General features: G+C 49.6%; 1 protein-coding gene across 1 annotated transcript; it reads right to left on the reverse strand.

Moving 5' to 3' along the window:
* Positions 1-6,627: 6,627 nt before the first annotated feature.
* On the reverse strand, positions 6,628-11,829 carry LOC131478738 (uncharacterized). Its single transcript, XM_058659311.1, is given in 3 exon segments — positions 6,628-8,904; positions 8,906-11,118; positions 11,121-11,829. Coding segments are annotated over 3 exon segments (5,199 nt in total).
* Positions 11,830-13,113: the final 1,284 nt, after the last annotated feature.

Consider the following 13,113-nt stretch of genomic DNA (forward strand, 5'->3'; position numbering starts at 1 on the left):
TATGGAAGGAAGTGCGGTGGTGAATGGCCACTGCCCGAAGCAGCAGCACAGCTCTTCCAGTGCCAAAACAACTCCACCTGGCTCATCAACTTCACAGACCATCAGCTGTCCTGGCAGCTATGTAGGAATCCCTGTTTGGTCGCTTGCAGTCCAAATGCCCATGCAGCCCAGTGTGATTTAAACAAGCAGTATGATCACACACACAAACTAACATGGAGCTCCTTAGTCAAGGAGCTTAAAACTCCACAGCCAAGCACAAGTTCAGCGCCCAAGACATTTCCAATTGCCATGGAAACCAAGTGCTCTGGCAGCACATACGTGAAACAGTGGATGTGACACACAGAGAACATAGTAATGTGGTGAATGCAACTGCCCGAAGCAGCAGCACAGCTCTTCCAGTGCCGATAGAGATCAAGGGGATGGAATCAAGCATGTTGAGCACCCACACACAACTAACCTGGAGTTTCTCACTCAAGGTTATCAAAACTCCACAGCCAAAGACATGTTCAGCGCCCAAGCCATTTCCCGTTGCCATGGAAACCAAGTGCTCTGGCAGCACATACGTGTGTTACTGGATATGACAGCTATGGAAGGTAGTCTGGTGGTGAATTTCAACTGTCCAATGAAGCAGCACAGCTCTTCCAGTGCCAGAACAACTCCAACTGGCTGATCAACTTCACATACCGTCAGCTGTCCTGGCAGGTATTTAGGTAACCCTGTTTCGTCACTTCCGCTCCTATGCGCTTTAAGACCAGTGGGATGGAATAAAGCATGTTGAGCACACAAACACAACTAACATGTAGCTACTTACTGAAGGCGCTCAAAATTCCACAGCTAAAGACAAGTTCAGCGCCCAAGAAATTTGCCGTTGCCATGGAAACCAAGTGGTCTGGCAGCACATATGTGTGAAAGTCGCTGTGACACATAGAGAACACAGTGCGGTGGTGAAATTCAAGTGTCCGAAGCAGCAGCACAGCTCTTCCTGTGCCAAAACAACTCCACCTGGCTCATGAACTTCACATACCATCAGCTGTCCTGACAGCTATCTAGGAAACCCTGTTTGGTCACTTCCAGTCAAATGCCCATTGGGCTCAGTGTGATGGATTCAAGCAGCTTGAGCACCCACACATAACTAACATGGAGTTCCTCACTCAAGGTGACCAAATCTCCACAGCCAAAGACAAGTTCATCGCCCAAGCCATTTCCCGTTGCCATGAAAACCAAGTGCTGTGGCAGCACATATTTCTGAAAGTGGATATGACACCAAGGGAAGGTACTTGGTGGTCAATGGCCACTGCCCGAAGCAGCAGCACAGCTCTTCCAGTGACGAAACAACTCCACCTGGCTCATCGACTTCACATATCATCAGCTTTCCTGGGAGCTATCTAGGAAACCCTGTTTGAATATTTGCGGTCCATGGCCCATTATTCCAAGTGTGATAGAAAAAAGCAGTTTGAGCACCCACACACACAACTAACAGGGAGCTCCTCCCTGAAGGTTCTCAAAACTCCACAGCAAAAGACAAGTTCAGCGTCCAAGCCATTTCCTGTTACCATGGAAACCAAGTGCTCTGGCAGCACATACGTGTGTAAGGGGATATGACACCAATGGAAGGAAGTGTGGTGGTGAATTTCAACTGTCCGAAGCAGCAGCAGCGCTTTTCCAGTGCCAAAACAACTCCACCTGGCTCATGAACCTCACACACCATCAGCTGTCCTGGCAGCTATCTAGGAAACCCTGTTTGGTCACTTCCGCTCCAAATGCCCATTGCGACCAGTTGGATTGAACAAAGCATGTTGAGCACCCTCACACAACTAACATGGAGCTCCTCACTCAAGGCGCTCAAATTCCACAGCCAAAGACAAGTTCAGCTGCCAAGACATTTCCTGTTGCCAAGGAAACCAAGAGCTCTGAAAGCACATATGTCTGAAAGTGGATATGAAACCAAGGGAAGGTAGTTTGGTGGTGAATGGCCACTGCCCGAAGCAGTAGCACAGCACTTCCAGTGCCAAAACAACTCCACGTGGTTCATGAACTTCACATACCATCAGCTGTCCTGGCAGCTATCTAGGTAACCCTGTTTGATAACTTAGGCTCCAATGCCCATTGAGACCAGTGTGATGGAATCAAGCATGTTGTGCACCCAAACACAACTAACATGGAGCTGCCCACTGAAGGCGCTCAAAACTCCACAGCAAAAGATAAGTTCGGCGCCAAGCCATTTCCCATTGCCATATAAACTAAGTGCTCTGGCAGCAAATATGTGTGAAAATGGATATGTCACCTAAGGAAGGTAGTGTGGTGGTGAATCGCCATGGCCCGAAGCAGCAACACAGCTCTTCCAGTGCCAAAACAACTCCACCTGGCTCATGAACTTCACATATCATCAGCTGTCCTGGCAGCTATCTAGGATCCCTGTTTGACCACTTTCTCTCCAATGCCCTTTGAGCCAGGTGGGATGAAATCGAGCAGCTTGAGCATCCACAAAAAACTAACATGTAGCTCCTCATTTAGGGCACTCAAAAATCTACAGCCAAACACAAGTTCAACGCCCAAAGCCATTTCCCTTTGCCATGGAAACCAAGTGCTCTGGCAGCACATATGTCTGAACCTGGATATGACACCTAAGGAAGGTAGTGTGGTGGTGAGTGGCAAATGCTCAAAGCAGCAACACAGCTCTTCCAGTGCCAAAACAACTCCACGTTGGTTATGAACTTCGCATACCATCAGGGGTCCTAGCAGCTGTCTAGGAAACCCTGTTTGGTCACTCTCGTTCAAATGCCCTTTAAGACCAGTGGGATGAAATCAAGCATGTTGAGAACCCTCACACAACTAACACCTAGCTACTCACTCAAGGCGCTCAAAATTCCACAGCCAAAGACAAGTCAGCGCCCAAGCCATTTCCCGCTGGCTTGGAAACCAAGTGCTCTTACAGCACATATGTGGAACAGTGGATGTGACACATACAGAACACAATTTGGTGGTGAATGGCCACTGCCCGAAGCAGCAGCACAGTTGTTCCTGTGCCAAAACAACTCCACCTGGCTCATGAACTTCACATAAAATCAGCTGTCCTGGCAGCTATCTAGGAAACACTGTTTGATCACTAGCCGTCCAATGCCCAATGAGCCCAGTGGGATGGATCAACCAGGTTGAGCCACCACACAAAACTAACATGTAGCTCCTCACTCAAGGTTCTCAAAACTCCATCACCGAAGAAAAGTTCAGCGCCCAAGCCATTTCGCTTGCCATGGAACAAAGTGCTTTGGAAGCACATATGTGTGTAAGTGGAAATGACACCTAAGGAAGGTAGTGTGGTGGTGAAATTCAAGTGTCCCAAGCAGCAGCACAGCTCTTCCAGTGCCAAAACAACTCCACCTGGCTCATGAACTTCACATACCATCAGCTGTCCTGGCAGCTATCTAGGAAACCCTGTTTGGTCACTTTCGCTCAAATACCCTTTAAGACCAGTGGGATGCAATCAAGCATGTTGAGCACCCACACACAACTAACATCCAGCTCTGCACTCAAGGCGCTCAAAATTCCACAGCAAATGACAAGTCAGCACCCAAGCCATTTCCCGTTGCCATGGAAACCAATTTCTCTGATAGCACATATGTGGAACAGTGGATGTGATACATACAGAACACAATTTGCTGGTGAATGGCAACTGCCCGAAGCAGCAGCAAGCTCTTCCAGTGCCAAAACAACTCCACCTGGCTCATGAACTTCACATACCATCAGGTGTCGTATCAGTTATCTAGGAAACCCTGTTTGGTCACTAGCCATCCAATGCCCAATGAGCCCAGTGGGATGGATCAACCAGGTTGGGCACCCACACAAAACTAACATGCAGCTCCTTACTCAAGGCGCTCAAAACTCCATCACCGAAGACAAGTTAAGCGGCCAAGTCATTTCCCTTTCCATGGAAACCAAGTAATCTGGCAGCACGTATGTGTGAAAGTTTATATGACACCTAAGGAAGGTAGTGTGGTGGTGAATTTCAACTGTCCGAAGCAGCAGCACAGTTCTTCCAGTGCCAAAACAGCTCCACCTGGCTCATCAACTTCACATACCATCAGCTGTCCTGGCAGCTATCTAGGAAACCCTGTTTGCTCATTTTCGGTCAAATGCCCATTGGGCTCAGTGTGATGGAATCAAGCAGCTTGAGCACTGAAACAAAACTAACATGGAGCTGCCTGTTAAATCCGAATGGGCAGGGGCCAGGGTTCCCTCACCCCTGGACGAACAGAATCCTCCGGCAGACATGAGACAGGAGACCAAGAGATGCAATCACGCATGAGGCAAGGTTTATTTCACACAGGCTCGTGGACGCTCCCGCGCGTTTTAGCAGGGAGTCCCGCCGAGCTGCACTAGCTGGGACTTTTTATAGGATATGGGAAGCAGGAAGCGGGGTTACAGAAGCAGATGCATAGTTACAGGGATCTCATTGGCACCTTTAAGTTACACAAGGCTATGATTGGTACAGGAGCTGTCCTTGCTCAAAGTCGTCTTCAAGAATGACTCAATGTCTGAGAAATGGAAACTTATCTTTCTTTTGTAAAAATGGAAACTTGGGAAACTGAAGCTTACTGTTCCTAGCTCTTGGAAAGCACCCAACGGCTCCTAGCTCTCTATCTTGCAAGGTCTTCTGCCGCTCCTTATCTCACAAGGTCTTCTGCCTGCAGGCATCCTATTGACACTTTTTCTGCTGGAGCTAAATTTGGGCTCTACATTCCCCCCTTTTCTTTTGGGCATGAGGCAAATCATTGACTCAAGTTCCTTCTTGTTCTGGCCTGAGGGCTTGATACTGGTTTGTTAGTATAGAAGTCTGGATCACTGACAATCTTTCTCTTATGAACCGTACTAGTCTATTGATAATATATGGCCCAATGGTTAGGAGCAAAAACAAAATGATGAGTGGTCTCAGTAGTGAAGAGATTAAGGTAGTCAGCCAGGGTGAGCGGTTAAACACTCCTTCAAACCAGTCCTGTTTGGCCTAAAATTCTCTCTGTCTCTGGTCTAGTCTTTCTCTCAGTTTATCTAATGTCTCAGTAACTATGCCTGTCTGATCCGTATAAAAACAACACTTTTCTTTTAGGGCTGCACACAACCCTCCTTCTTTTAGAAAAAGCAGGTCTAATCCTCGTCTATTTGGTAACACCACTTCAGATAAGGAAGTTAGAGAGTCCTTGAGGACCCGTACTGACTTTTCTAGAGCCCTTAAATCTTCATCCATTGCCTCATGGAGGAACTGAAGCTGGTCTGTACGGTGCAGGGCTGTTGCCCCGGTTCCTATGCCGGCTGCGACTCCTCCTGTTCCTAATAAAATGGCTAAGGTCAAGGAAACAGGCTCTCGTTTGATCCGGTTGGGATGCTCGTAGGCTGCAAGAATAGCATTGGAGGAATAGTAAGTCATCTTGGGCCACAATCGTACAAGCACACAAAAATCACTGGTAAGATTAAGAATCCTAGCTGAAACACAAGGAGTTAACCCGGTGTTACAAGCCCAATAGGTTCCTTCAGGTGGGGTCAAGTAGTAATCTCCAGGCCTTACCTGGAGAGAGACATTACAAAGACTCAGTCTCTTAGGTGCTTTACCAATACATAACCCTTTACCTGTGACCTCAGTCAGAGTCAGCTCATGATCCTACACAGAGCAGGCTGGGGGAGGCGAAGAGTGGGTGGAAGGCTCTAGACTCACAGCGATGCCTTCATAATACGGAGGACTCGGGCTTAAACACAGCCAACAGTCTTTAGCACGATTGGGATCTGAAGCATTCAAAGCTAAATATGCCCCCTTGATTAATTTCAACAGGCGATTTCCGGTGCCTCCGGGAATAGGGGGTGAAGTAACAGCTATGCTAGGAGTGGAAGTGGGCGGTGCTGGAGGAGGCTCATGTAATCTGGAAGCGGGCGGTGCTGGAGGAGGCTCATGTAATCTGGATCGGCCCCTCTGATCTGCCAAAATGAAGTTCGGTCCAATGGACTGTGGAAGCCCTTGATTTAGGTGTAGTTTGATCTTGAAGAGAAGCCCTTGATCCTCCCCTGATTTGTACAGACGTAGTCCCCAGGTTCTACCTGTCAGCCAAGGCAAATGGCTTTTTTTACCTTTGGCAGTGAAGGTGACATTTAATTGATTACAAGATGAGGGATTAAAGGTAGCCCTGGTCACTTGTATGTAGTCATTACTTGTCTTAGGTATCCAGTATCCTGTCCCCGTAGTCTCACAGCCCCATGTTTTACAATAGTAGGACTCTGTTCCCCCACAAGCAGGGCTTCTGCGGTCCTCTCAAGGACACACATAAAAAGGTTCGTCTCAAAGGGACCGCCTGAGCAAGGGGTTATAACAGCGGGCTAGGTTAGGGAGAAAGCCCGAAGGGCCCCGCCCTCTGAAATTGGAAGGGCAGAATGTCGAGGCTGAGGCAGGGTCTTTATCACTGGCACCCCAATTCTCTAGGCCGGCCACTAGCTGGCAAAGATCAGGGTATAGATTAGGCCACCAAGTTCCTATGGGATGTTGGTCTGACTGTACCTCCCATGCTACCTTACTGGTAGCAGAAATCACCTGCCAAGTTTGTAATTGTGGCAGGTGAGGGCTACTGCATACAAAAGCAACACAGAAAATTAGGCACGCGATAGTCTTATCTTTAAAGGGTTTTGAGTGCGCTGGACTTTCCATTGCGAAGGTGGAGTGTTGGCGTTTGGGGATTCGGGTCTGGTTGCCTTGATGTGAGAAGCGTCGATCCACGACGCAATCCCGTCTACCTTCAAAGCGGTGTGAGTGGTGAGAAGGACAGTGTAGGGTCCTTTCCAACGCGGTTCCAGCGTCCCGGACTGATGTCGGCGAACCCAGACAGTGTCTCCAATCTTATAGGGGTGTGGCACCGTAGGGGATGTCTGGGCGTCCTGATAGGCAGCGGCCAGGGGCCCCCAGATGTCCTGGTGCACCAGTTGTAGTGCCCTCAGATGTGCCTGGAGTGGCGTCGCCTGAGTTTGATTAGAAATGAAATCATTACAAAAATTTATAAGGGGAGTGGGTGCACCATATAAAATCTCAAATGGGGTTAGGCCAAGCGGGCCAGGGGTGTTCCTGGCCTGGTAGAGTGCCAATGGCAGGGACTGTACCCAGTCTTTAATGCCGGTTTCAAGCATTAATTTGGTCAGAGCCTCCTTGATTGTTCTATTCATTCTTTCTACCTGTCCTGAGCTCTGGGGTCGATATGCACAATGAAGTTTCCAATTGATCCCCAGTGTCTTGGCCACTCACTGACTTACCTGGGAGACGAAGGCAGGCCCGTTGTCCGTCCCTATTACCTGTGGCATTCCATATCGTGGAAAGATTTCTTCTAGTAGTTTCTTAACCACCACATTGGCCGTCTCGTTCTTGGTGGGAAAGGCTTCTGCCCATCCTGAGAAGGTGTCTACAAAGACTAGAAGGTATTTGTAACCATACATCCCTGGCTTAATTTCAGTAAAGTCTATTTCCCAATGTTCTCCTGGTCTACACCCTCTTAGTCTAGCTCCCAATGCCGGTTTTTCCCTGCTGGGGTTGACAAGGGTGCAGGCATTACAGTTATCAACAGTCTTCTGCAAGAGTGCCGTTTTACATGGGATGTAGGTGGCTACCTCTTCTCATTGTAAAACTGACTTCATCTTCTTGACACCTAAATGAGTGAGTCTGTGAATTTGGTCAATCAACTGCTTGGCCACTGCGAGGGGCATCACACGTCTACCTTGATGAACCCAGACCTCTTCCTCTGGGTCGAAACTGGCCTGTAGTCCCTGGACTATATCCAGGTCCTGCTCCGAATATTCCCATTTGGGTTGGGCCTCTGGAGTCTCAGAGCAGGGATCTCTGGTGACTAGGACTTGAAGCCCTGTTGCTGCCTCTCGAGCCGTAGAGTCTGCTAAACGGTTTCCTTTCGCCACCAGGCTATCTCCTTTTTGATGTCCTGGACAGTGTATGATACTTAAGGCCTTTGGAAGAAACAAAGCTTTTAGCAGTTCAATAATTTCTTGTCTATTTTTAACAGTTTTTCCCTCAGACGTTAACAGCCCTCTCCTCCGGTATATTTCTCCATGAATGTGGGCAGTAGCAAAGGCGTATCTACTGTCTGTGTATACATTAAGTCTCTTACCTTCCGCCAATTGAAGGGCTTTCGTCAAGGCAATTAGCTCCGCTCGTTGGGCTGACGTCCCTTGCGGTAGGGTGCCAGCCCAAATCACCTGAGAATCGGTAGTCACCGCTGCTCCGGCCCTCCGTTCTCCATTGGCGATGAAGCTACTCCCATCCGTGAACCAGGTGAAATCTGCTCCCGACAGAGGCTGGTCCAGCAGGTCTGGTCGGGTGCCGTGAACTTCGGCCAGGACTTGCTGACAATCATGAGGATCGCTGGTGGCCTCATGGGGTGTTGGCAATAGGGTGGCAGGGTTGAGGGTAGTGACTGGCCCAAACCGAATTCTATCAGTATCCAACAGCATTGACTGGTAGTGAGTCAGTCTAGCATTGGATACCCATCTCTCCGGAGGCTGTCGAATGAGGGATTCAACAGCGTGGGGCGTCAACACAGTCAGGGGCTGCCCCAAGGTCAGTTTGGTGGCATCCTTAACAAGCACTGCCACTGAGGCCACCATCCTGAGACACGGGGGCCACCCAGCAGCCACTGGGTCCAGTTTCTTGGATAAGTAGGCAACAGGGCGCCTCCAAGGTCCAAGTCGTTGAGTAAGGACTCCCTAGGCATATCCCCCTCGCTCATCCAGGAAGAGTTCAAAGGGCTTAGTTAGATCAGGGAGTCCTAATGCCGGGGAAGAGAGCAATTCCTTTTTGATCCTGTCAAATGCCCCCTGCTGCTCTGGGGTCCATTCGAAGGGAGTCTCAGATTTTAGCAGTGGGTAAAGAGGGGGTCTCCAATTCAGTGAACCCCGGGATCCACAATCGGCAGAACCCGGCGGTGCCAATGAATTCTCGTAATTGGCGGCGGTTCTGAGGCACGGGGATGTTGCAAATAGTTTCTTTCCATGCCTCAGTTAGCCACCGTTGTCCTTCTTTTAGTTTGTAACCTAAGTAAGTCACTTCCTGTTGGCAAATCTGGGCCTTCTTGGCTGAGGCCCGATATCCCAAATGCCCCAATGTCTCTAAAAGAGTTCCTGTGCCCTCCTCGCATTCCTTTTCTGACGAGGCAGCTAAAAGTATGTCATCAACATACTGGAGAAGAATCAGATGGGGGTTTCTTACCCGATAGCCTGTGAGGTCTCGATGTAGCGCCTCGTTGAACAGAGTAGGGCTGTTCTTGAAGCCTTGAGGCAAATGAGTCCAAGTCAATTGTCCTGAGATACCCATTTCCGGGTCCTGCCATTCGAACGCGAACAAGGGCTGACCTTGGGGGCTCAGTCTTAAACAAAAGAAAGCGTCTTTCAAATCCAACACTGTATACCAAATATGAGTAGGTGGCAGGGTGCTGAGAAGATTATAAGGATTTGGCACTGTTGGGTGCATATCTTTGACCCTCTTATTAACCTCCCGTAGATCTTGCACAGGTCTAAAATCATTAGTACCAGGTTTCTTGACCGGCAGCAGAGGGGTGTTCCAAGGGGAACGGCAGGGAGTCAGAATCCCCTGATCTAGGAGTCTCTAGATGTGAGGTCGTATCCCTTCATGGGCCTCATGGGTCATTGGATATTGTCTCACTGCAAATGGCACCGCCGATGCCTTAACATTTATTATGAGGGGAGGTTGGTGCACGGCCATCCCCATTCTTTTAGTCTCTGCCCATGCCAATGGATATTTAGTCAGCCACATATTCTGAGAGTCGATAGCCATGGTCATTGAGTAGTCAGGTTTATCATACAATCGATATTCTTCTCCCAAGCTCAGAGTTAGGACCTGCAAGGGGGCTCCCTCTGGACCAGTAACTGTAGCCCCACCTTTTTCAAAATGGATTTGGGCTTTTAACTTTCCTAATAAGTCTCTTCCCAAGAGTGGGTATGGGCAATCGGGTACATGTAAAAACGAATGAGTAACTCTCCCTGATGCCAATTGTACTTTTCTCTCAGTGGTCCATCGGTATTGTTTTCCCCCAGTGGCCCCCTGCACCCATGCCGTTCGGTCACTTAGAGGCCCAGGTCTTTGATTGAGCACCGAGTGTTGAGCCCCTGTGTCTACTAAGAAGGTTACCGGCTGCCCCCCTACTTGCAAGGTTACCCTGGGCTCAGGGGGAGGCTCCTGGCCCCGACTTTCCTAGTCTTCATCCAAAGCCAGAACTCGAGAAGGCTGGTTCACTTCTTTCCGTTGTTCCTTTGCTCTCAGTCTGGGGCAATTTCTGACCCAATGCCCCCTCTCCTTGCAATAGGCACACTGGCCTCGATAGTCTCTAGGTCTGCCCGTCTCCGGGATCCTATCCATTCTCCCTGCGCTTGAATTCCTGTTTTCCACTACTGTGGCCAAGAGCCGGCTAAATTCCTTATCGCGCTTTTTATCTCTCTCTTCTGCTTCTTTTCGCAACCTCTCCTCACGCAACTCTGCCTCTTTCTTAAGTCTCTCTTCTTTTTCTTCAGCTGTTTCTCTCTTATTGAAAATCTATCCTTGCAAATTTTCTAATCACTGTAACTTATTCCGAATATCTGGCGCTGACTGCCAAATGAAGGCCATTGCCACATTTACTGCTTGCTCCTCGCTATCGGGATTAAATGATGTGTACATGCGATAGGCTTCTTTTAATCTCTCTAAGAAACCCGTCGGGGTCTCCTCTGGCCCTTGAATCACCTGCTTTACCTGTGCCAAATTGGTCGGGCGTCGCCCGGCACCTCTGAGGCCCGCTATGAGAATCCGGCGATAAAGACACAGGTGTCCCCTACCTTGGTCGGTGTGAAAATCCCAATCCGGACGCCTCAGAGGGAACGCCTCATCAATTTCATTGGGTAGCTGAGTGGGCCGGCCATCGTCCCCCGGAACATTTTTCCGGGCTTCCATGAACACCCGTTGCCTCTCCTCAGAGGTTAATAGGATCTGTAAAAGCTGCTGCCAATCATCCCACGTGGGCTGATGTGTCAACAGAATAGATTCAATCAACCCAGTCAGTGCAATGGGATCCTTGGAGAAAGGGGGTTTTTCTGTTTCCAATTATAAAGATCAGACACAGAAAAAGGCCAATACTGCCAGGGACCCTCGGCGCCTCCCATCTGGCGCAATGGAAGGGTCACTGACACTTCTCCTGGAACAGCTTCCCTCCTCCCTCTCAGCCTGCCTGCCACGGGGGAGCTGGGCGGTGATCTGGTGGTGGTGTCAGCCTCCACTGGGGCAGATGGCTCAGGTCGCTCTGGGGCCCCTGGCGGAGGCTGAGCTGCCGCCTGTGGGGTGACAGGCTGTGCAGGAGGGACCTGGTATGGAGGGGGTTCCTCATTCAGCAGATCAGCTAGTAAGGTGTCATCCTGAGGAAGGACCGCCTTAACGGAGCCTTTAACTACAGTGGGATATAAGGAGGAGACATTTCCCGATGGTCCGCTTACTCTCTCCTTTCCTGTTGGGAGAAATGGAGACACCCAGGGAGGGGGATTAGTGGCAAGGTTCTCCCACACAGTTACATAAGGGATCTGATCCGGATGGCCTTGGGGACCCTTGTCATAGATCCGGTCCTTGACCTGTAAAATAATGGGTAGATGAAAAGTTCCCTCTCGTGGCCATCCGACATCGAATGACGGACATTCAGCCGCACAAAGGGTCCTCCATTTCTTCTTTTTCACATCCACGGAGAGGATATGACCCTGGTCACGGACCTCACTCCAGTGATCTAGGGAAAGACTCAGGGGAGTTGTGACCTTTTGGCCCATCTTAACACATCCACACTACTTACTTATCAAACTTTACACACTACAGGCAATATACACAGGCCTTTCTCACACACACACTCACACGCAGCATGCTTACTAACTCACACAGCGCCGGCGCCTCCACAGAACACACGGGGAGTTCAACCCCCGCACAAGAAATGCACCAAAAACAACAACACCAAAAAGGAAGAAAGATGTGGCCACCACACGAAGCCCGGAGGCTTCCAAATGAAGCCCGAAGGCTTCCAATCCCACGGGGCGTCCCCTGGGGCGGAGAGAGAGAAGTCCGAAGAGTCCATCGACTCCTTCTCTAGTCTCCCAAACGCCTCATCAGAGGCCAAACGGATCTGTCAGGAAAAGAGCAAAGACCAAGTCTCACAATATCACAAAGAGATCACCAAAGACCAAATCTCACAATATCACAAAGACATCTCCAGAAACCAAGTCTCACAATATCACAAAGAGATACAACAATAAGAGACAACAGAAAGCCATTGACTGCAGTCACAGCATTACCTCCTGTTGGCCAGCTGTCCGTGGGTGCGGCAGAGGGTCCCCAAATCACGCTGGGACCTCCAAATGTTAAACCCGAATGGGCAGGGCCCAGGGGCCCCTCAACCCCGGACGAACGGAATCCGCCGGCAGACATGAGACAGGAGACCAAGAGATGCAATCACACATGAGGCAAGGTTTATTTCACACGGGCTCGTGGACGTTCCCGCGCGTTTTAGCAGGGAGTAGCACCGAGCCGCACAAGCTGGGACTTTTTATAGGATATGGGAAGCAGGAAGCGGGGTTACAGAAGCAGATGCATAGTTACAGGGATCTCATTGGCACCTTTAAGTTACACAAGGCTATGATTGGTACAGGAGCTGTCCTTGCTCAAAGTCGTCTTCAAGAATGACTCAATGTCTGAGAAATGGAAACTTATCTTTCTTTTGTAAAAATGGAAACTTGGGAAACTGAAGCTTACTGTTCCTAGCTCTTGGAAAGCACCCAACGGCTCCTAGCTCTCATTCTTGCAAGGTCTTCTGCCGCTCCTTATCTCACAAGGTCTTCTGCCTGCAGGCATCCTATTGACACTTTTTCTGCTGGAGATAAATTTGGGCTCCACACTGCCCACTCAAGGCGCTCAAAACTACACAGCAAAAGATAAGTTCATGGCCCAAACCATTTCCCGTTGCCATGGAAACCAAGTGCTTTGGCAGCACTTATGTGTGAAAGTGGAAATGACACCTAAGGAAGGTAGCGTGGGGGTGAATGGCCACTGCCTGAAGCAGCAGC

The sequence above is a fragment of the Ochotona princeps genome, chromosome Y (assembly GCF_030435755.1).
Source record: "Ochotona princeps isolate mOchPri1 chromosome Y, mOchPri1.hap1, whole genome shotgun sequence".
In the NCBI taxonomy this organism is placed as follows: domain Eukaryota; kingdom Metazoa; phylum Chordata; class Mammalia; order Lagomorpha; family Ochotonidae; genus Ochotona; species Ochotona princeps.